Source organism: Girardinichthys multiradiatus, chromosome 12 (assembly GCF_021462225.1).
Source record: "Girardinichthys multiradiatus isolate DD_20200921_A chromosome 12, DD_fGirMul_XY1, whole genome shotgun sequence".
In the NCBI taxonomy this organism is placed as follows: domain Eukaryota; kingdom Metazoa; phylum Chordata; class Actinopteri; order Cyprinodontiformes; family Goodeidae; genus Girardinichthys; species Girardinichthys multiradiatus.
The window spans coordinates 30,982,420-31,002,397 of record NC_061805.1 but is presented as its reverse complement, the minus strand read 5'-3'; the positions used below and the strand labels follow the sequence as shown (position 1 = coordinate 31,002,397).

Below are 19,978 nucleotides of genomic sequence, written 5' to 3'. Positions count from 1 at the left end.
TGTGTTTGGATAGATTGCCATACCCTAGATTAGTGAGAACCTACACCAACACATCATCATTATCATAGTAAAACAATCTAATCTTGATGAGACATTTAAGTTGCTTTGGATTATAGATTTTTAATTTGACAAAGAAAAACAACACAGCCTTACCAGTTCTGGCGGATTAGACACTCTACCAGCTCCTTCACCTGGCTGGGATGGCCACTGGATACAATAAGCTGCTTCAGGTCGTTAAAGTGTTTTGTTTTCATCAGTTTCTGGTGCTGTCCATTTTGACTGATGAACCTTAACACAGTCTCCCTGATCTGGGAACATACAAGCAATACGCTCAAGTTTGAAAAGAATCTGATCACAACAAGAAGTACTTCTGTTATATACACTTCTTTGACGTTCTGTTTATTGCATCATAACAAAACTGTACTGTACTGATTTGGTCCCACCGACTCCCATTATGGTCACATATTTTTAATGCACTTTACACTTTAATCCTCGCATTTCATAATACCTTTCCAATGAACATCAAAATAATCTAAGCCTCTACCTTCAAAGTGCAGGGAAAACTGGTTTTAGCTGTGATGACCCCCCCTTAAATTATCCACAGGCACCAGCGCGTCTTCACATAGAGTTTCAAAATGCATAGCAAAAAAACATTTAACAGGACAAAAATAGTCTTGGTGTGTTGGGAATGACATAAACAAAATGTGTTTATGTGTGTAATTTGAAGAATCAAACGCCAATTTTGCTTTGTTTATGTTTTCTTTATCAAAACAGACATTCCTATCTCTTATTGGATGGATGGTAGGGTGAGAATAGTTTGCATTTCTCCAGGAGACAGCCATGAGGAGAAGACTAACTCCAGATGAGGCTCTTACAGCAGTCTTGGAGTCTGAGGAGATCAAGGAGGGGTTTTCTAAGGAGGATATTAGCAGCAGGGAGAATTCATCTGAGGGGCAAGAGGAATCGGCAGAGGAATGGCTGCCTGGCATAGGGGGACCCTGCAGAGAAGAGGTAGGAGGAGGCAGAAGAAAAGGAGGAGGCTTCAATGAAGAATGGGTTCAGTCTCCATGGAGATCTCCCATGTTGCACTTTCCTCCTCCTATCTCGACTCCAGGATCAACTCACTTCTCACTTGCCAGAATTAGCAGCCCTCAGACTGTATTTTCCATGAGGACATCTTGCAGTAAATTCTGTACTTCACAACCAGTAGGTTGTGAAGTACAGATTGCTTTACGGAAATCTGTGATTTATGATTTAAGTCGTTTATGCATTGCAAAAATCCTAAAAAAAAAATATGAAGAAAAATATAAAGCTTAATATCTGTGATTCAGTCTGAAGGTATTAAAAAGATTCTATGCTGTGAAAGTGAAACAGTTTTTTTATCATCTATTTTTATTACACTTTTATAAGAGGTACTGTTTGGGACCTAAAAAAGGTAATGTTCAAAATAAAAAGGTGTCAACAGCTTTCTAACAGCTTCATCAACTTCACACCATCAACATGTTTTCTAATAGTTACTTTATATTTAGAAAAAAAGAGTTGTACTGTTTGCTGATGAATTTGTTTGAGTTAAGTTCATTAAATCTGTAGATAGTATTAGGTAAAATACAGCAACTTTTCGCTTTAGTAGAATATATGGCTAAAATCTAAAGCATAAAAGTCTTGCTGATTTAAGTTAAAGAAATGTAAAAGAAACTGTAAAGGTTCTAAACAATGTATGGATTTATTTTTTATTGTTTAGAGATTTTTCACCTTTCCTCTAATTCACAACCTTCCTGAAAATTGTTTGAAATAAACAAGAGAAGAACAACTGAAACTGTGTGGGAAGCCATGATGTATGTATGTATATGTGTGTGTGTGTGTGTGTGTGGGGCGGAAAACATTTTCTTTTATTTTTACAATGATGTGACAAAGAATTTGCCACCTACAGATTTCTTCTGTTTTTGTTTGTCACACATGTTTATTACAACCAGTTCAATTTTAAATTCAGACAAAGATAACCTTAGTAAATACAAAAATTAGGTAATTTATTTTTAAAAAATGATTCAAATTACCTTGGCTCTATGTAAAAATATTACTTTCTTAAACCATAATCTAATTACATATTTTGGACATCTAAATTCTGTCTTATTAGCCTCATCAAGGTCTGATAATTATAAAACAGATCTAGGACAAGAACATCATACCTATAGTCAAACATGGTGGTGGCAGTGGACACCTAAAAAACGTGTTTAAGTTTGGTGTGGATAACCTTTTGTCTTTTTAATAAATGGAGTTATCATTTGAAAACTGCTTTTTGTTTTACTCCAGTTTACTTTGAGATTAAAATTGGTTTGATAATCAAAGATATAAGTGTGATTAAAAAGGCAAAAACAGAAGAAATACGCAAGGCAAAAATATATATTCACAACAGTATATACAATAAGCTGACCATAAGTTATTCTGCTCCTGAGAATCAGCCTCACCTGTTTTGCCCAAGTCTGTGCCTGCTTGCCCCCCTAATGATACATCAGTGTCATTAAATAGGACTGTATTGTTCATTATAATGATCTTTAGATGAATTTCTTCTCTAAAGAGGGAAATTGTTTTGACAGACCTACATGCAGTAATACAGTAGAAAGATTTCTGATCGAGTCTGACCTGTGAAGGGATTACAGCCAATTCACCAGTGTTCATTAATTCATCCACCTGCTCAAGGACAGCCACTGGGTTGCACATGGACAGAAAGCCCTGAAACAACCACAAACAGAGTGTCTGCTTATAGATGAAGACCAGAAAATACATTTTCACAAGTAAAATAGGTATTAATGTACAACAGAGTACTGGGATCAGAATAAGGAATTTTTTTTCGTAACTTTACGAGAATAAATTTATGACCGCTCTTCTTCCACAAAAAAAGCAATTTCTTGCAAGTCCGTGGTTCTTTCTTTGAAATAGACACGGTCATATGCGCATTCCTTTTAAAGTCCAGATACCGGTAATAATTTGATGCTGACGTGCTAAAAGATTAAGAATGTCTTTATTTGTGAAACCGATACTAAAGTATAACTTCACCACATGCTCAGCATTCCTCATTTTAACGCATGGAAGAGTGTGCTTTTTTTGTAACAGTTGTCATAAATATCCCGACTTCATTATTGGAAATTTCCAAATTTATTCTCACAATATTCCAACTGTATTCTCATAATCTTTCCCCTTTTTTCTCATAATATTTTAACTTTATTCTCATATTATTACCATTTTATTCTTGTAATTTCCGAAATGAATTTATCTTAGCTTGGCCATAATACTCCGTCGTATTAATGCACCTTACCTGGATCTGCTGAGCCTTTTTACTTTCACAGGGGATAAGTAGCAGGGTTCCCAAAGCGAAGGCAGGAAGACTGAACTGTGCAAAGCGGTTCGCAATTCCTATCAAGTCCAGATTCAACAGGAAGGGACACCTTCAGAAAATAAAAGAAAAATGTATAATTACAGTATTCATGCCTTGGGTCTATTGAAAAGGTAGAAGTGATACTTTAATTAAATGTAATCTAAAAATAATAATAAGAAGAAGAAGTACAGGACATCAACATAGTCGGAGATATGGTGGAATGGTTAAAATCAGTGAAGTTCAAACTTTTCGACACTTGGGCCAAAATTGAAAAATGATCCACAAAAAAGTGGGGGTTTGTCTCAAATAAAAAAAAAAAAAACATGAATTTTATCATAAATAATTTTATTTTTACCTGCTCAATAAGAACCTAAACAAGTATAGATTTTTTTTAATGGAAATGAACCAAATAGTCTGAATCAGTAGAAAAGGGTTCTGTAAATCCTGGCAAACCTAAAACACAGAATAAGGATCTTTTTTTTTTGCCTTATTAAAAGAAAAGCATGCAGTTTTAAAATTTCTTTGGGTTGCTTGTCTTTTTTGTTTATCTTGAAATAATTTTAGTTATGCTCAGAAACAAGAACAGGATATGGGTCACTCTTTCTTCAAAAACACTTCCTGTATTTAGCCAAATTTAATAAATGGGTGCGTCCAAGTGGACTAAAAGTTGCTGGATGTTTATGGTCCTGTTTACAGAGAACAGGCTGTTTCTCTGATTAACACTGACAGACACCATGCATACCTGGACTGATCTCACATTATATTCTGTTGTAAAGTCAATTGTGCATATATGTACATTTAAAAATGATATTCTTAATTATTTAGAGCAAGGTGAACTGGAGTCAAATTCCTTGTTTGTCTGTACAAACTGGGCAATAAACCAGATTCTGTTTACCACGAAATTAAAGTGGAAAAAACCACAAAAAACAAAACTGGTTAGTAAAAGACTTAGTGTTGTACCCAACATTGTTCATTCTATAAAAGGTTTTAAGTCTAAATGCAAAGGGTTAAATATTCATCATGAACACCATCATTTCTTAGAGTCCGCATTAGAAAAACCTACTTGAGTAGGAGAACGAAAGTCCTGTAGAGCATTGCTTGCTGGTCCGGGCTCAAAGGAACTGATGCTGTCGTCAAGGACAAAAAAAACAATACAAAACAATGTGGGACTCATTTAGGATAAATGGTGACCAATGCAATTTGTGCGTAGCATCAAAGCAAATGACTTCATATGAAGCCCTGATTTATTTATTTAGCTCAAGACATTTGTTATTCTAAAAAAACAAGACCAAAGCTTAAATATATGCAAAATATTTCAACACGTCAGACACTTGATAGCAGCTTTTTTTCCTCTTTGTCCACACAGGAAAAAGATTAATGTAACACACACTTTTTGTTTTCCTTTTGTCTAGCGCAATCAATAGATATTTCTGATGGTGACACCCCAGATTTTACAGTATTCTGCTTATTATATGTTAATATCTGCTGGATATAAGCGATGACTTATCATATGACTCGACTTGGGAGGAAATAGAAAGCTTTACTGTACAGAAATGTTTGTGTTCTTTTAAATATTTTTTACAACACTGATTTATACCACAATAATACAGTTAAGCCCAAATGTATTCATATCCCTGGCAGTTGAAAAGGGATATTTTATTTATGTTAAGATGCTTCTTCTGGCTGGAAGCAATGTTAACATTATGTGCAGGAAGCTAAAAATTAGGGTCATGGCTAAAAGGTCCTTCGATGTCAGAGACATGAAACTCATCACCAAACATGGAAACGTGCAAAAACCTGGTCAGCAATTTTTAAAGGGTTTTTATTGCTGTGATACCTTTAGTGGCTGTTGCATTGAATATTGAGAAGGTTACAAATTATTTTAACATGCCAATTATACACAAAATGTAAACAAAAAAAAACACCCTTTTATATTTTTTAAAGGCATAGTATGCATACTTTTGGGCTGTATTACTGTATAAGGGTGCCATAAGCCAATATGTTATGTTTTACCTGAGACAAAAGGTGCCAGAATCATACTTCTCCAAGTCCTGGAGAAACTGGAAATCTGGAAATAAAGTGCATAAAAGAGCACAGAAGGTTGAGCTCATCTTTGTTCAGACAACATCTTCTGTTGTTGTGGTTTTGGTTAAAGTGTTTTTCCCCCATTATTTTTGGCTCCACGTCTGCTTCAACAGGACGTCCGTTGCGTGAATGACGTCTGCCATTTAACAGATCTTACTGGCAGCAAAGGTTTTAGTTCTTTTTTTTTTTAAATGAGTCAAGCAGAATTAAGATAGCTTGTTTTTATTTGGAGACTAAAATATATTAACTGTAACAATACCTCCCATAACGTTGGTACTGCAACAATTGCTTCCAGCACCTTCTGGAGTTGACTGACCTGAAGAAGGAAAGCAGATGTATACACAAGTTTAAATATGAAAAGGGACATTTGTTTATAAAATGAAAACAGAAAAGACATATTGCTTGGTAATAAGAAATCTGCTGCAGGACCCCTCACCAAGTTAAAGCCCAGCAGCTTCTGTAGAAGACTGTTCCACAGCTGAGAATCATACACCTGGTACTCCAGACACATGTCAGCTACCAGACGCACAGCCTGAAACAACAAGAACCTATTCACTTTTCCAGCATGAAAAAAGACATAACTTGGTGGATCTGTTGTTTTCTGCCAGCTCGTACCTGTGGCTCATGACTGTGGTTTTTCCACAGCCCTTTAACCAAGCCCTCTTTGGGACTGCTGAGGAAGGACTGCACGGTGTAGGGGATGTTTAAAGCCTCCAGCTGAGACACGAAGATGTAGGACTTCAGATAATATCTGCATGAGAATATAAAACAGAATATTCATGTTAACTCATCCTCTGATATCAAAAGCTGCTGTTTACAAACTTCCTGGCCTCTCACTCAAATTTGCTCCTTGGTATCTGCAGCTGAGCCTCCAGAGTCGCTGCATCAGTGAGGCGGATGAGACAAAACAGCACTCGTGTCCGGTGGCAGAAAGTCAGACGAGGCCCAGATGAGCTGAGCGGCTGCAGAAAGCATTTTAAAAAAGGCTAAATTTATTCATACAGAAGATTTACAAACAATTCCTGTTGTCCCAATGTGCTGTACATTAAATAAAAATAACACACAAAAGTTAATTCAGAAAAAAAAAAATATATAAAAAACAAGGACAAAATGTCATAAAATTAAACACAATAAAATTATTGTCAAGAATAGGCAAAGATTTAAAATATTTTCAGCTCTAACTGGAGAATATTTATGCTACAATTATGTATTCAGGTGGTTTCCTTGTAGTGTTTTAAATTAGCAACAATTAAATCCTAAACTGGGTTCCGATATTAGCAAGACGTCAGTGCAGGTGGACGGATCCAGAAGCAAAATGATCTCTTTTCAACCAACAGAAAAGTGGCTGCGTTTTGCATCGTTTTCAGGCAGTTATGGGATGACTGCTTTGATGCATAGTATAAGATCAAGGTTCTCAAACTGCAGCACAAGTACGACTGGTGGTATATCATTAGCAGCAAGGCAAATACACAAAATGACTTAAATGTAAAGCAGAGCTTAAAAGCATAAACAGCCCAAAAACATGAGTAGTTCAGGGGCGTTGGTCTTTGCTTCATCAGAAGTGTCTCAAATGAGAAGTGCAGGGGAGAAACTTTTACGAACGTATTGAGCCTGAGACATGTGCTAATGATTGTTTAGGCTATGTTCTATTTACCTCAAACCAAACTTATTGTTGGTTCTAAGCTTTAAAAAACAGTGTGATTCGCTAATTGACATGCTACCTACTATTAACAATGATAGGTGATTAAAGTGTATATTTCTACATTTCGCATTCTTAAACAAGTTGAAGATGTTCACTAAAGATGAATGCATTGTGCTATGTAACTGAAACATTTACAGTGCCTTAAAAATGATGCATATCTATTGAACTTTTCCACATTTTGGCATTTCCACCAATAAATTTGAAAGTACTTTTTTAAATTAGGCAAAAGCACAAGGCATCTGCTTGCAATTTCATTTAGGGCAGATTTCATTTAGGGACATCAGAATAAAGGGGGGTGGATATAACTGCAAGCACCAGCTTTTAGATTTGTACATACTTTGAAAAACATAAATCACTGTCACCTAGGCACAAATAAAATCTTCAGAAGAGCAGACAAACATTGTATGGCAAGGAAGCCATATTAGATTTGCTCTCCCTCTTGGGGTTCAAACGTTTTTGGGATTTTTCTGTTAACGTTTCCAACTTTAAATGTGTATATGTCAACTTCCAAGTAAAACTAATCTGGTTATTTCAACCAATCGTGAAGAGCCAACAGATGGGAATGCTTTCGATAACATCAAACAACAAATGCAATGTCCTGCTGTACGTACTAATGTTTGAAAATCTCTGTGGGTCCCTTGGAAAACTGAGGTGTACTTGTTTTGAAAAATGGAAAAACAACGTTAGGACGTATTGCAGCAGTAAACGAGATGTTACAAATGCATGGAGGTCTTTTCTAGAATCCTAAGATAACCAGTTTGTCCAGCTTAAAGACAGACATCGGTCAAAAGTGCAGTTATTTAAACACACCCAGGTTTCGGCAGAAAGAATGGGGTTCAGAAGACGCATTGCATAATCCACAGGATAGGACTGCAGCATGTAGACCACCCTACAGGAGCCAAACAGACAGGAAACAGAAGAAAGGTGCTCAAGCTCTCCATCACTACACACTGCATATTAAAAACAGAGTAAAGACACATTTTATTTGTTACATTGCATTTGAATGACTGTGTTCACATAAGGATGTTCTTGAGTGGGGGTACTGTTTTTTGGAGAACTTTGACCTTAATGATGTTTTTTTTACATGATGAACTTGAATTAAGCGCTGCCCTCCCTGATGCCATTAAACCGCACTCTTTGGCGCGGTGAACAAAGAACGTTTCTTTAATGGCTGTATCCTTTTTCTTCAAGCAGAAAAGTCATTGCATATTGACTGTTGTGTGTGGTTAATCCTGTTACACCGACACCTACTCCCACATGCCTTAACCATGAAAATCTATCTAAGTTGTTTCTGCACTCTGATTCTGTTATGTGGGAGTCTGCTGCAGGCAAGGAGTGTGATCAGCTGTAGGTTTGCAGATGCAACACAGATGAGCAGAGAAATGAAGCCACAGCTGTATGATTTCTGACACCCTTAACTAGAGCTGAAAATTATGTAAATGAGTGAAACTTTATTTGGAGACGGGGCCTAGATAACAGGAAAGAAGGAAATACTACAAACTGATTTAACCTGGTAACTGGTGCTTTACATAAAGGTCTAGTTATTTTTAAGGACCTCATCTTTCTGAAAAATAATGAACGGAAATGGTTTAAGGTTACTTGGGCATTTAGGTGCAAAATGCTGCAGGAAAGCAACTGCAATAATTACCTCATTAAGTCCGGATCCTCCTCAATGTTGGCAACGCAATCCTGATTTCCTATTTCCTTTATTTAAAGTAAAAAAAGCAAATAAATCTTATTAAAGAGAAAATATTAATTTGAAATGCATGAATACAAACTGTTTGGTAATTATAAAGAACTGAGAACAAATTGAAGACCGACGGACCTTGGTTACAGCTGGGCCTGTTTTGCAGATCCATTTTTCTAACAGCATGTTGCGGATTTTGCCAAGATCCACATTGTTGATTGTGGCAATTTCCTTCACAGCAGCATGTATGTCTGAGACACAGTTTTAAAGAAGTGGTAGTAAATAACCAGAAAACACACATTCATTGCATATCCAGCAATGCAATTATAAACTGTGAGTCTACAGTGAGGAACCAGCAGGAAGGAAATAATTCATAGTCTGCTGTGAAGAGAATTACATTTATCCAAAGCTGCGCACAAAACAGGCTCACCAGGAAAGCTTTGACCTAATGTCTCTCTGTAACGCTGTTCCACGCTGCTGTGCTCATACAGGGCCATGATGAGCCTGGCGGGCAGCCCGGTCAGTTTCAGGTGCTCCGGGCTGCTCAGCTGACTGCTCATCAGCATGTTCTCAGTGGCAGAACGCTGAAACTGCAGCTTCAGCTTAGACAGAAAGGTCTCTCCTCGGGCCCGCGCAGCCTCCTGTGTTAAGAGAGCAAAGAGGCGAAAGCTGCCGGATGAAAATGATTTTGTATGCAGACGGAGACAAATATGTTGGTACTGCATGTAAAGATGTGAAAAAGCCTTATGTAAATAAATAGATGCATGTGTTATTGCAGTAAAATAGCCTTACTGAAAAACTTTTTTAAACAATACAAGTTTTTATTTGACTTTATTTAATCAGTGAGGTAGAAAATTGTCAAAATCACAGGGGGCACGAAGCCAACTTGGTCTTCTCCATTAACATTTCACCAGGTTGGAGTGTAAGCTGACAGGCATCTTCAGAGGTGGCAGGAATCTTTCTTTCTACGATACCAGGGTAGATTTCTGAAGTATTTTTACTCCCCCCTGCGTTTCCACAACAAGAAGCAGGGCCAAAACAGACAAGAGCAGGTATAAAAATGGCCCTGGGAGGGACCCTGAACTAAAGGTGGAGCTTTGTAGCAGGAGAATGCTAAACATTTTCTGTTGAGTGTCTCTAGCATTTTGGTTTATTCATTTCCCAGTTTATTCTTCTGATATTTATTTGGAAACACAACATTAACCCCAGCGGCTCATGCTGTAAATACAGTGATAAACCCTGCTAACTTTAGTGGAAATGTTTAATTAAAGGAAGGGTGGACTTCCGCCTTCACCTTCTCCAGCTTTTACATTCTGAGATACGGATTAAAGCAATCAATTGCTGAGGACTGATGATCATTCACCAATTTTAGGCTCGAGTTAAAACTGATACTTGTACACAGTTGGGAGTGGCACTCCATGACTTTTAAACCACGACTGCTATGAAACTCTGCTGTAGTGATGGGTGGAGATCTGGGTACCAGGATCGCAGGGCCACTCCTGCAAAAGGAGGAGCTGCTCAGCATCATCTACATAAACAGCCCAGTAAACTGGAAATGCACACAAAAAACAACCTGCCACATAGAAAGATCCTGGGAAGTTCAAATCTGGAGAGAAACGTTCTGAAAACCATGATCAAACAAGCCTTTTGACCATTCCTCTTTGCATAATGTCTCTGCATCTTCTGAAGTCCCGGATTCTTACTCTTCTACTGGTCACCCTACAGGTTTGCTACAAGGTTTAGGTCTGAGGACTGAGAAAGCCATGGAAGAAGGTTGTGTTTGAGTCAAGTGAACCATTTCTATATTGATTTGGACGTATATTTTGCATATTAATCCGACTGAAAGACACATGTTGAACTGTTTTGTGTTTTCTGGGAGAGTTCACAAGATTTAGATTTAAAATATCCTGGTTCATGATGCTATGCACTCGAACAAACAGCGGATGCGAGGTGCTTTTCCATGTGGTGCACTAATGATTGTTATGGGTCATTAGTGACCCCGAGAAGGAACTCTTTGCTGCAGTTCTCACAGCTTTGGAGGTTTCTTCTTCCATTACCATCTTGTTAAGCTACATATGGATCTTCATCCTGCGTAGGGAACAAAGGCTAAAAGACAATGGCTTTTTAAGGCCTTTTATGCATCTTTACCCAGGGATGCAAACAGGTTTGTCTGTGTTTGTAAACATTTCAGACATCATGAATCTGACAATAAATGCATCTGCAGGTAAAAACAGGAACACAGACCTCAAGATTTGGATCTTTAAGCCACACCTCTCCAAGACCCAAACAGAACCGAAGAGACTGCGTCTTCTCCAAGCCTTTAGAGAAACGGGTACCAATCAGATGCATGTACAACCAAACTGTGCAGTATAGTGTAGCAGCTAAAATGCAACTCAAACCTGGTGGAAGTTCCTGTGTTATCCTATGGGCTGTGGCTGCAGCCCACTCCAGGCTCTGGATGCACTGAATGTACTTCATCATGGTCTTGGCCACCTTCACAGTCTCCTTGTTGTAGCCATGTCCTTGACCCTTTTTCCTTTGCTCCAGGATTAAAGGTTTCATCTTCTTCTCAAACACATGGTTTGCTGCTGACATGTAAAGCTTATCGAGGCTCACCTGGAAATAGGAGGTTGGTTTCACAACTCATAACGGGTTCACACACGTATATAATGTCAAAATCCTTCAATTTTTCTTTTTTTAAACCAACGAGACTCAGATTGAAAGAGGTTTCTGGCCTTTTAGCCCATTTGATGTGGTATAAATACAAATGTTAATTATGATTTAATGCCAGATAATTGACAAACAGACGTAGATGGTTTTTAGACATCGAAGGAATCCTGAAGTTAGATTTTATTTTCAAACCTACCTTCATCAGTTTGCTAATCAGGAGAAGGGTGGGGAACGCCTCTTCACTCAGCTCAGGAGCTGCAAACAGAAAAATACTTTTTAATCTTATGCTTTACAAAAAACACACAGAGAAGAATTATAATATATCTGTGGAGAGTCTATTCAGACTTTTACTAACCAATGCATTAAATACCAAGACATAGAAGACAAATACAGCTAAGAGTTTCACTAGATCAGTTTTCCTCCAGCTGAGACCTAAACAATGTTCTCATGCTCGGTGTAAAAGGTTACGGGTGGGTCAAATAAAATAATACAAATGGAGGCTGAAGAGGTCAACTCACAGATAATTTTCCAGAAATGTTTGGTCTGCATGAGCAGGTGGAACGGCAGCCGGCTGTTGGACAACGGGTTCGGCAGAAGACCGTTTTCCAGAAGATATGTGTTCTCCACATCTGAGGGAGGAGAGACTCTCTTGTAGGACTTCAGGTGCTGAAGGAGACCCATAGCCTTTGAAAGAAAACAATTTTCACAGTGAGTACAGTTGATCCCAAAATAAAGTAGGGTTTAATTTAAAAAAACAAAGCCTTCACCTGACTGATGGAGAAGGCACCAACGTTCTCATCTGCAGCCTGAATGATCTTCAGCACCACTTCAATCCGCTCGTAGTTGTAGGGGCTTAGCTGGATGTGAAGGCCATGTCAAAGATTAGACAAGATGGAAAGCTTCTGTTGTCACTGAGTGAATGAAGTGTTTTATCTCGACCTAAATGGTTACAATTACGGCTCTCACAGATTATCTGTGTGCCAAATGGGCAATCAACCAATTACTGATACATTCCAGACCCCCACCACAGAGCTGGTTCTGGTCTGAATAAAGCTAAGGTGGTGTATACCACAAACGCTGGTCGATGCATATGTCTCCTATACTGCGGATTTTATTGGAAGTATTTTCCCGACATCAAGTGGTCAGAGTATGAACTACATTTGGTTTATAAAAGAGGAAGTGCTCCCTCAGCAAGAGTGCAAAAAGGGATAGAAAGCCCTGGAATGTTGAAGCAAAGGGATTTTGTATTTAGTTGCTTTTGAAACACTAATAATGAAAACGTAATGGTTCAAAAACATACTTCGAATTTCTAGCGCTGCAAAGAAGGGGATAGCAGCCCCTGGAACTGTGCAGCACACTTGCACAATTCACAATAACACAATAATCAGCAGCACTGATACCTTAAACAGGGCAGCACAGAGACTGCTGGTGAGCTCGCTGGGGCTGTTCAACATGGGGATAATCTCCAGGACTCGTTCCAAAACTTCCTCATTACACAGAGGCTGTCCCTCATCTGGGCCTGAGCCTGGGATGCCGGTGCTGCTGTCGTCGTCCTCTTGGAGCAGCAGCAGGGTAGTGATGTACTGGTTGATCACACAATCTCGGTCTAGACCAAAAGTACTACAAAGAGACAAAAGGGGCCACTTTTAGAAAAAGTCGACACAAACACTGATAAAATGAAAAATATAACAATATATATGTTTTTTTAACAGCCAATTAAACATGATGAGAGGTGGTAGGTGTTTGACCTGCAATACTGGAGGATAATGTCAGGGGTGATCATCCTGTTCTTCACCATTTCAGGGATCAGACAGCTCTTCACTTCTGGACGCTGACGAAACACCGGCTGGATAGAGATCTGAGACACAGGAAGAGGTGGGATGTATCAGGACCTATAAGAAGGAACTGTCACTGAAGCTCAGATAAGAACTACAATACCTCTAATTGTCCAAGCTTGACTCCCCACTCTGCATCCGTGATGACAGACAGAAACTTCTTCTGTTCCTCCGTCTCATTATATAAACTGCAGAGATTGGCCCCGATCCTCGCAACCGCCTGGACAAACCAACACACACACACACACTTCCTGTAGTTACCACAGACAGAAGGGTAAATACACCAAAATATTGACAAAAGAAGAAAAATGTATGTTTTTTTTTAAGTATTACTATAAATGTGATGAGTCAAATCACATGGGGGAAAAAATTGGAAGATGTCAAAAAGTATGATTTTATTTGGACTGATGAGCATCACAGACTTGCTAATTCAATCAGCTTTACGCCAAGCAGAAAACTGCAATAAAATGAGTCCATCTTGTTTATACTTAACAAATCAAAGACAATAAAAAAAGTAAGGGCGAATATCGCGTTGCCTACCAGGATTTTGTCATAGTTTTGCCAGGTGTTGTCTATTACTTTCCACAATATTTTGAAGACTTCTGCTTTGGGTAGGAGCGTACAAAGACCAATCGCCAAATCACAGTCGACCACTCTCCAGTTGAACACCTGAAGCCCAAAGGACAGAAGTACGTAGCATCAAACACCGAATATTGAATGTTTCAAGCTACAGCTTCAGGAAACTAAACTAAGTACACTCACCTTGTTCAAAAGGCCCACAGCCACAGCATTCAGAGTGGATACGGTCGCTTTTCTGACATCATTCAGGCACACGTTGTACTTCTTAAGATCGTGGGTGTCGTAAAGCTGAAAAGGGGCACAGTCTGCTTTTATCTCAATGTAACAAAAAAGGGATGAATTAAAAGGACATAACTATTAAATGTCTTTATTTGCAGATGACATTTTAGTATACCTACATTATCACAAATAGAAAAATGTAATAAATAAATTTAATCTCAGTATTAAAATCGCTCTTGAACATTTGTGGTGGAAGAAACACTAAATAACATTCTCACTGAGAACAACAGACTGAAAACTCAAGGAAATCTGAAGGAAATGAAAATTATGACAAGATGACGCAACATCATGGGGTCAAATGACTACAGGCCTGTCGCCCTGACGTCTGTGGTCATGAAGTTCTTTAAGTGTCTGGTTTGTCTTGTCTTCGTCCATCTCAGTGTGGTTTGGCTCATCCACAAAGCAGGACAGGTCCAGACTGTACCAAACAATCAGATCTGCAGAGAGAATCATCAGGGCGGATCTTCCCTCTATCCAAGACTTATGCAGGTCTAGGGTCAGGAAAAGGGGACGCTAATATCTCTGCGGACTCCTCACATTATGGACACAACCTGCTTAGACTTTTACGATAGGTCGGCACTATAGAGCGCTGTCTGCTAAAACCAGGCGCCACAGAGACATTTTCTTCTCCCCAGGCTGTTTCTCTGATGAACACAATGAAAACAGCCTGAGTAGTCTGATGCTCTGCTGTGAAACAAAAATAAACATATTTGCACTACCACCACCTGCCTTTATTTTCCTGTACATAAAACATTTGCTGTCTAGACACATACTGCTCCTTTTATGCCTATTTTAATTTCCTCTAAATTATATATATTTATACTTAATGTCTGTATGCTGTAAGCGCTTAAACCAAAGTCAGATTCCTTTTTTGAGCACACAATCTTGGCCATAAAAGCTGATTCTGATGACCTGCTTTATGCTGCAAGTGCAAAACTTCTCATTGTTGGATCCCTTTCTCTTCTTTTTTTAAGCACTCGCTGATCTGTTAAATATATGATCAGTTATATATTGAAAATATGAATTGAGTCACACTAACTTTATAACCGTTTTAAAAATATTGGATCCATTTGATAAAAAAAAAGAAAAAAAGAAAATTACCCAAAAAAATGGGACAATTGTTCAAGAAACACATTATAGGTCAGTCATACCTGAACACTTAGCTTTGTGTCCATAACATTTGAGGATACATGCTGCAGACAGCTACCATAGGAGTTGACCAGAACTCTGAGGGCCAATTCCAGCTGACTGCACTCCTGCAGCATCTGCAGCATGTTGGTCAGAGGGCCGAGGAGAGTCTGCAGATGGTTTGAACCTTTATGTAGACAAAGTTAGACACAAGGTTATCTTTACTATTTTAAAACAGGGAAAAAAAGAAGAAAAATACCTACCATCTTCAAATGAGCAATGAGAGAGACAGGAACAGTCCAGCGGAAACAGTTCCCTGTCTGCAAGAATAATAAACACATTAACGTTGCAAAATTAGACCGCAGACAGAGCAGATACCAGATAAATCTACGTGTGAAGAGAAAAATGTGAGATATGCATTTTTTTACCCTGGGGAATAGGCAGCAGACAATTGGTGATTTCATACTGCACTGGAAGAACTGACACTGGATCCAAAACAATGCAATCTTCATTAAAAACATCCTGAAAGCTCCACTGAGAATAGGAATCTTTTTCTGCCTCCAAACTCAAGTCCTGCAACATTGCACCGTTAGAAAATAAATAAATCAGCTTAAAAACACTCTGTTCATCTTTGCAAAAAAAAAAAAAAAGAAACAAAAAAGGAAATATTTAAATAAACTTTTTGATTACTTCTTTGTTTCCACTATTACAGAAACCCAAACCAGTTTAATTTTTAGGGATTCACAGTTACTTTAAACATATAAAGCACATACCAGGTCAAATTTAGTGAATCAAGTTGTCTGAAAATAGTCCTTTCCAAAAGTATTCAGAACCTTTGAACTTTCACATTTTCTCACAATAGAATCACAAACTTCAATTTATTTTATTGGGATTTTATTTTATTGGGATTTGCACTGAAAGTCCACAGAAAATGTATTTAAATCAGCCTAATGAGGTATGGGGAACTTGAGAAGAAAACTGCACTACACCTCCAGTTCAGTGGGTGGCGGCGGCAATTTTGGCATTTAATCTATCATTCCATGTCGCCGATTTAAAGTCCTGCTGAATATCTTTAGCAGTAAAAACACTCAAGAGTATGTTCTCTTCCTTTGGTCCATTCTCAATCATGCGGAGGGCTTTCAAAATCCAGGGTAATGGCCGCAAGTCCCTGCAATGGAAAAGGGGCTCGTGTGAAAGACTACAACTACAAAATTACCAAAGCATTGTCATCCAGCTTTACTGACATGCTGGGCAATGACAGCTATACTCAGAGAAGCAGTCAAGAGGCATATGGTAACTCTGGAGGAGCTGTAGAGATCCACGGCTCAGGTGGCAGACAAAACAACTATTAGTTGGCCTTTTATGGAAGAGAGGCAAGAACAAAGAGATTGTTGAAAGAATGACATGAGAAGTCCTACTTGCAGTTTGCTTTAAGCCATGTAGGGGACACAGCAAATGCTTGGAAGAGGGGCTCCAGTCAGATGAGAACAAAATGAAATATTTCGTCCGTATGCGAAACACAATGTGGAGGAAAGCCAACATTGCACATCACCCTGAAAACAAAATCCCCATGGTGACACATGGTGGTGGCAGTATCATGCTGTGAGGACGCTTTTCTTCAGCAGGGAAGGGAAAGGTGGTCAGAGTTGAGCCAAAAAAGGGTTCAAGCCAAATACATGGCAATTCTGAAAGGAAACTTGTAGGCTGGAAAAGACTTGAGACTGAGGGGTGGGAGGCTCACCTTTCAGCAGCTGTACAACCATGAACATACAGCCAATTCTTTGTTTGGATGAAAGCATTTTTATATGGCCAAATGCCTAAGTCAACATTAGGAGAAAAAAGGCTACCTGGGAAAAAGCAACCATTATCTATCCAATGTGACTGAGCTTGAGCAATTTTGCAAAGAAGACAGGACAAAAACTTCCGTCTCTAGCCGTCCAAAGCTAGTAGAGACATACCCCAAAAGATACAGCTGTAACTACAGCAAAAGGTCAGTCTATTGAATGACGTGGGGCTAAATATATATGCATGCCACACTTTTCAGATTTTTATTTGCAGAAAAAAAAAAAAAAAAAAATGGAACAATTATTTTCATTTTCAAAATTATGTGTTACTTTATGTTGCTCAATTGGATGAAATCCCAATAAAACATGCTGAATTTTTTTGGATGTAATCTGATAATATGTGAAAAAGTTCAAGGTGTATGAATACTTCTGCAAGCCACTGCATAGAGAGACCGACCTTTGCTATGAAGCCATAATCATCTGATAACTGACACTGATGATACACATCCATGGCGATCCGTGTGCACTTGCAAAGCTCCAGGCAGTCCAGAAGAAGATCTGGAACAATTAATTTCATTATCTTCTTGGATTTAGCAAAGTACCAGAAAAAAATCTAAATCCTGGAAGATGTGAACCTATTACTAAGAAAATCTCATAGAAATCCAGATAACTATTTCAAATGTATTCTTTTTTTTAACCATCTACGGTAGAAAGTTTGTTTGAATGTTTCCCGTGGGGTTAACATAATAAACATGTATTTAACACGCAAAAAGAAACAGGAAACGAACAATGAATGCATGCTACGCAGTAACTAACGTAAAATCCAGCTCTAGTGAGAAAGAATGCTCATCTTTACCAAAATAAAAAGCCGGTTGAGAGGTAGGAATGTTGTTTATGCAGGTTTTACCCGAGTTGCACAAAGTGATAGCTTGGCAGGCCAGATCGTGGATGACTGCAGGCAAATCCATGCCTTCAGGAATCACCATGGGATCATCCGCCTGTAGCTTCTGACACAAAGTCTTTGCAGCGGTGAACAAAACCTTCCCTGTATTGCTGTTGTAGTGGTGCTCATACAGCTCGCTGAAGACACACAAACAAAAAAACAAACTTTGATTCTGTGAATACTTTACCACCTGACTCAGAAATATCATGAGCCGGATCATCCACAAGAAAGCCTTCCAACATCCCAACCTGAGGATCTTGAGCGCCTTTTCCACCTTCCCCACCCTCAGAGCTCGCAGGCCCAGGTCAGACCAGAGTTCCTGCTCGGTGCGCTGCAGCTGCCTTCCGAGCCGACGTAAGCCAGCTTCTGTGGAGATAGTCTTGGTCTTCCCATCTGGATCATTTGCCACGACTGGAGCTGACAAAGCCTTCCCCTTCGATAAACGGGAAGCTCGAGTGTTTTCATACGCTGTGATGTGATGCTCCTGGATTTGCTTTCTGATGTTTGGATCTTCATAGTTGGAGGGGGTGAAGAAAACATCAAAATCTTCCTGAGGAAGCAGTTAGAAAGGCAGCAGATCAAAACTTGAAGTAGAGAACGGATTAGTGAATATTTAACATAATTTCTTAGATGAGTGTCACCTGCAGGTGGGCGATCGCCTTGAACATAATGAGGTTGTAGTCACACTCCATGCTTTTAAGAGCATCATCTGCAAAGAACAAAGATAACAACTGGCATCAAGTCTGATTAGTTTAGTTTATGCATTAATAACCTTGGTGATCATAATCAGCTTGCAGAAAAGATAAGGCTGTTGGAACCAAAGATGTCCAGGAAATCGGTAACCACTGAACACTTAGCTACAACCTACAGCCCTAAGGAAAAGTCCCAAATGAAGCTTTGGACGTCATTGATCATGTGACTCTGGCCGGACAAATAAAGCGTCGACCCAGTGCTTTTGAAGAACCATGTTGTTATTGTATTTTTTTTGACACATGCACCTAGAGCTTCAAGCAGACCATCACTAACCTGAGTTTTCTTGTTTCTGAGTCACATTGTTCAAATTTCTTAAGACAGGCATATACGAAAGATAGAGGATGTGAAAGAGAACAAACGGTGTCCCAGTTGAAGGTATTTGTGTGTTTGTTTAAGTACCGTCATCTCAGCTGAATGGTGGGTAATAAACAGCTTTAAGCAACAAATCTGAATGTCTTCTGACTTATTTAAAGTTTAAATTGTGCTTCTAGCTGAAAGTGAGGGGAAGTAGTTAGCCTTCAAACAGCACAAGATGTTGATGATTTGAAAGCATTCTATTTATTTATGTGGGAAAAATATATTTTAGAGTCAGTTTCTAAATCCTAGGAGTTGTAGCTGATATGTCCAGAATGAGCAGAACATTGTAAATGTTTAATGGGTGGAAGAGGAATTGCAAAAGGATCTCAAAGGTGGGAATGCCTTCTAGAATTCACGTAATTGTGAAACACACAAAGGCTTGACAAATAAAAGACATTTTGTATAACACTTACGTTTCAGAACTAAATGCAGGTGTTTAAGAGCCTCCACCATCACCTGAGCTATGGCCATCTGGTGTTTCTTGTGCTGGTAAAGACAAGAAAACAGAAAGTTGACAATCATGTGCATATTCTAACGTTCTTCAGTTCCTTCTGTTTAAGCCATAAATACTATGCTTAAGGATCATTTTAAACGGCCAATCAAATGTGAACCTCTTCTCACTTCTTCAGATATGTGGACTTTGTCCTCCAGCTGCAGCCGAGCCCACGATGTGATACGCTCAATCACACACTCAGCCTCCGCAGAAGACAGCCTCTTCAGGACAGTCAGGACCTCCTCAGTCTAAAAGCAGAGAAAAGAGACTTTATCCCAACTCCACAGACAAACAAAAACACTTGTGATTA

At 38.8% G+C, this 19,978-nt stretch overlaps 1 protein-coding gene across 3 annotated transcripts in view; it reads right to left on the bottom strand.

Moving 5' to 3' along the window:
• kntc1 (kinetochore associated 1) overlaps positions 1 to 19,978 on the bottom strand; it is a 32,991-nt gene that overhangs the window by 530 nt on the left and 12,483 nt on the right. For all 3 annotated transcript variants that reach the window (XM_047380875.1, XM_047380873.1, XM_047380876.1), the window contains 32 exons: positions 19,797 to 19,916; positions 19,589 to 19,661; positions 18,707 to 18,774; positions 18,314 to 18,615; positions 18,030 to 18,202; positions 17,580 to 17,680; positions 15,767 to 15,911; positions 15,602 to 15,658; positions 15,362 to 15,525; positions 14,115 to 14,219; positions 13,893 to 14,021; positions 13,456 to 13,572; positions 13,266 to 13,375; positions 12,918 to 13,137; positions 12,285 to 12,374; positions 12,036 to 12,201; positions 11,714 to 11,772; positions 11,247 to 11,463; positions 11,092 to 11,165; positions 9,278 to 9,488; positions 8,986 to 9,098; positions 8,809 to 8,864; positions 7,971 to 8,049; positions 6,296 to 6,420; positions 6,074 to 6,209; positions 5,895 to 5,990; positions 5,718 to 5,774; positions 5,387 to 5,441; positions 4,437 to 4,500; positions 3,314 to 3,443; positions 2,641 to 2,730; positions 154 to 308 (listed from right to left, as the gene is read on the bottom strand). In XM_047380875.1, coding sequence (XP_047236831.1) covers positions 154 to 308; positions 2,641 to 2,730; positions 3,314 to 3,443; positions 4,437 to 4,500; positions 5,387 to 5,441; positions 5,718 to 5,774; positions 5,895 to 5,990; positions 6,074 to 6,209; positions 6,296 to 6,420; positions 7,971 to 8,049; positions 8,809 to 8,864; positions 8,986 to 9,098; positions 9,278 to 9,488; positions 11,092 to 11,165; positions 11,247 to 11,463; positions 11,714 to 11,772; positions 12,036 to 12,201; positions 12,285 to 12,374; positions 12,918 to 13,137; positions 13,266 to 13,375; positions 13,456 to 13,572; positions 13,893 to 14,021; positions 14,115 to 14,219; positions 15,362 to 15,525; positions 15,602 to 15,658; positions 15,767 to 15,911; positions 17,580 to 17,680; positions 18,030 to 18,202; positions 18,314 to 18,615; positions 18,707 to 18,774; positions 19,589 to 19,661; positions 19,797 to 19,916 — 3,857 coding nt within the window. The remainder of the gene's footprint in view (positions 1 to 153; positions 309 to 2,640; positions 2,731 to 3,313; positions 3,444 to 4,436; positions 4,501 to 5,386; positions 5,442 to 5,717; positions 5,775 to 5,894; positions 5,991 to 6,073; positions 6,210 to 6,295; positions 6,421 to 7,970; positions 8,050 to 8,808; positions 8,865 to 8,985; positions 9,099 to 9,277; positions 9,489 to 11,091; positions 11,166 to 11,246; positions 11,464 to 11,713; positions 11,773 to 12,035; positions 12,202 to 12,284; positions 12,375 to 12,917; positions 13,138 to 13,265; positions 13,376 to 13,455; positions 13,573 to 13,892; positions 14,022 to 14,114; positions 14,220 to 15,361; positions 15,526 to 15,601; positions 15,659 to 15,766; positions 15,912 to 17,579; positions 17,681 to 18,029; positions 18,203 to 18,313; positions 18,616 to 18,706; positions 18,775 to 19,588; positions 19,662 to 19,796; positions 19,917 to 19,978) is intronic.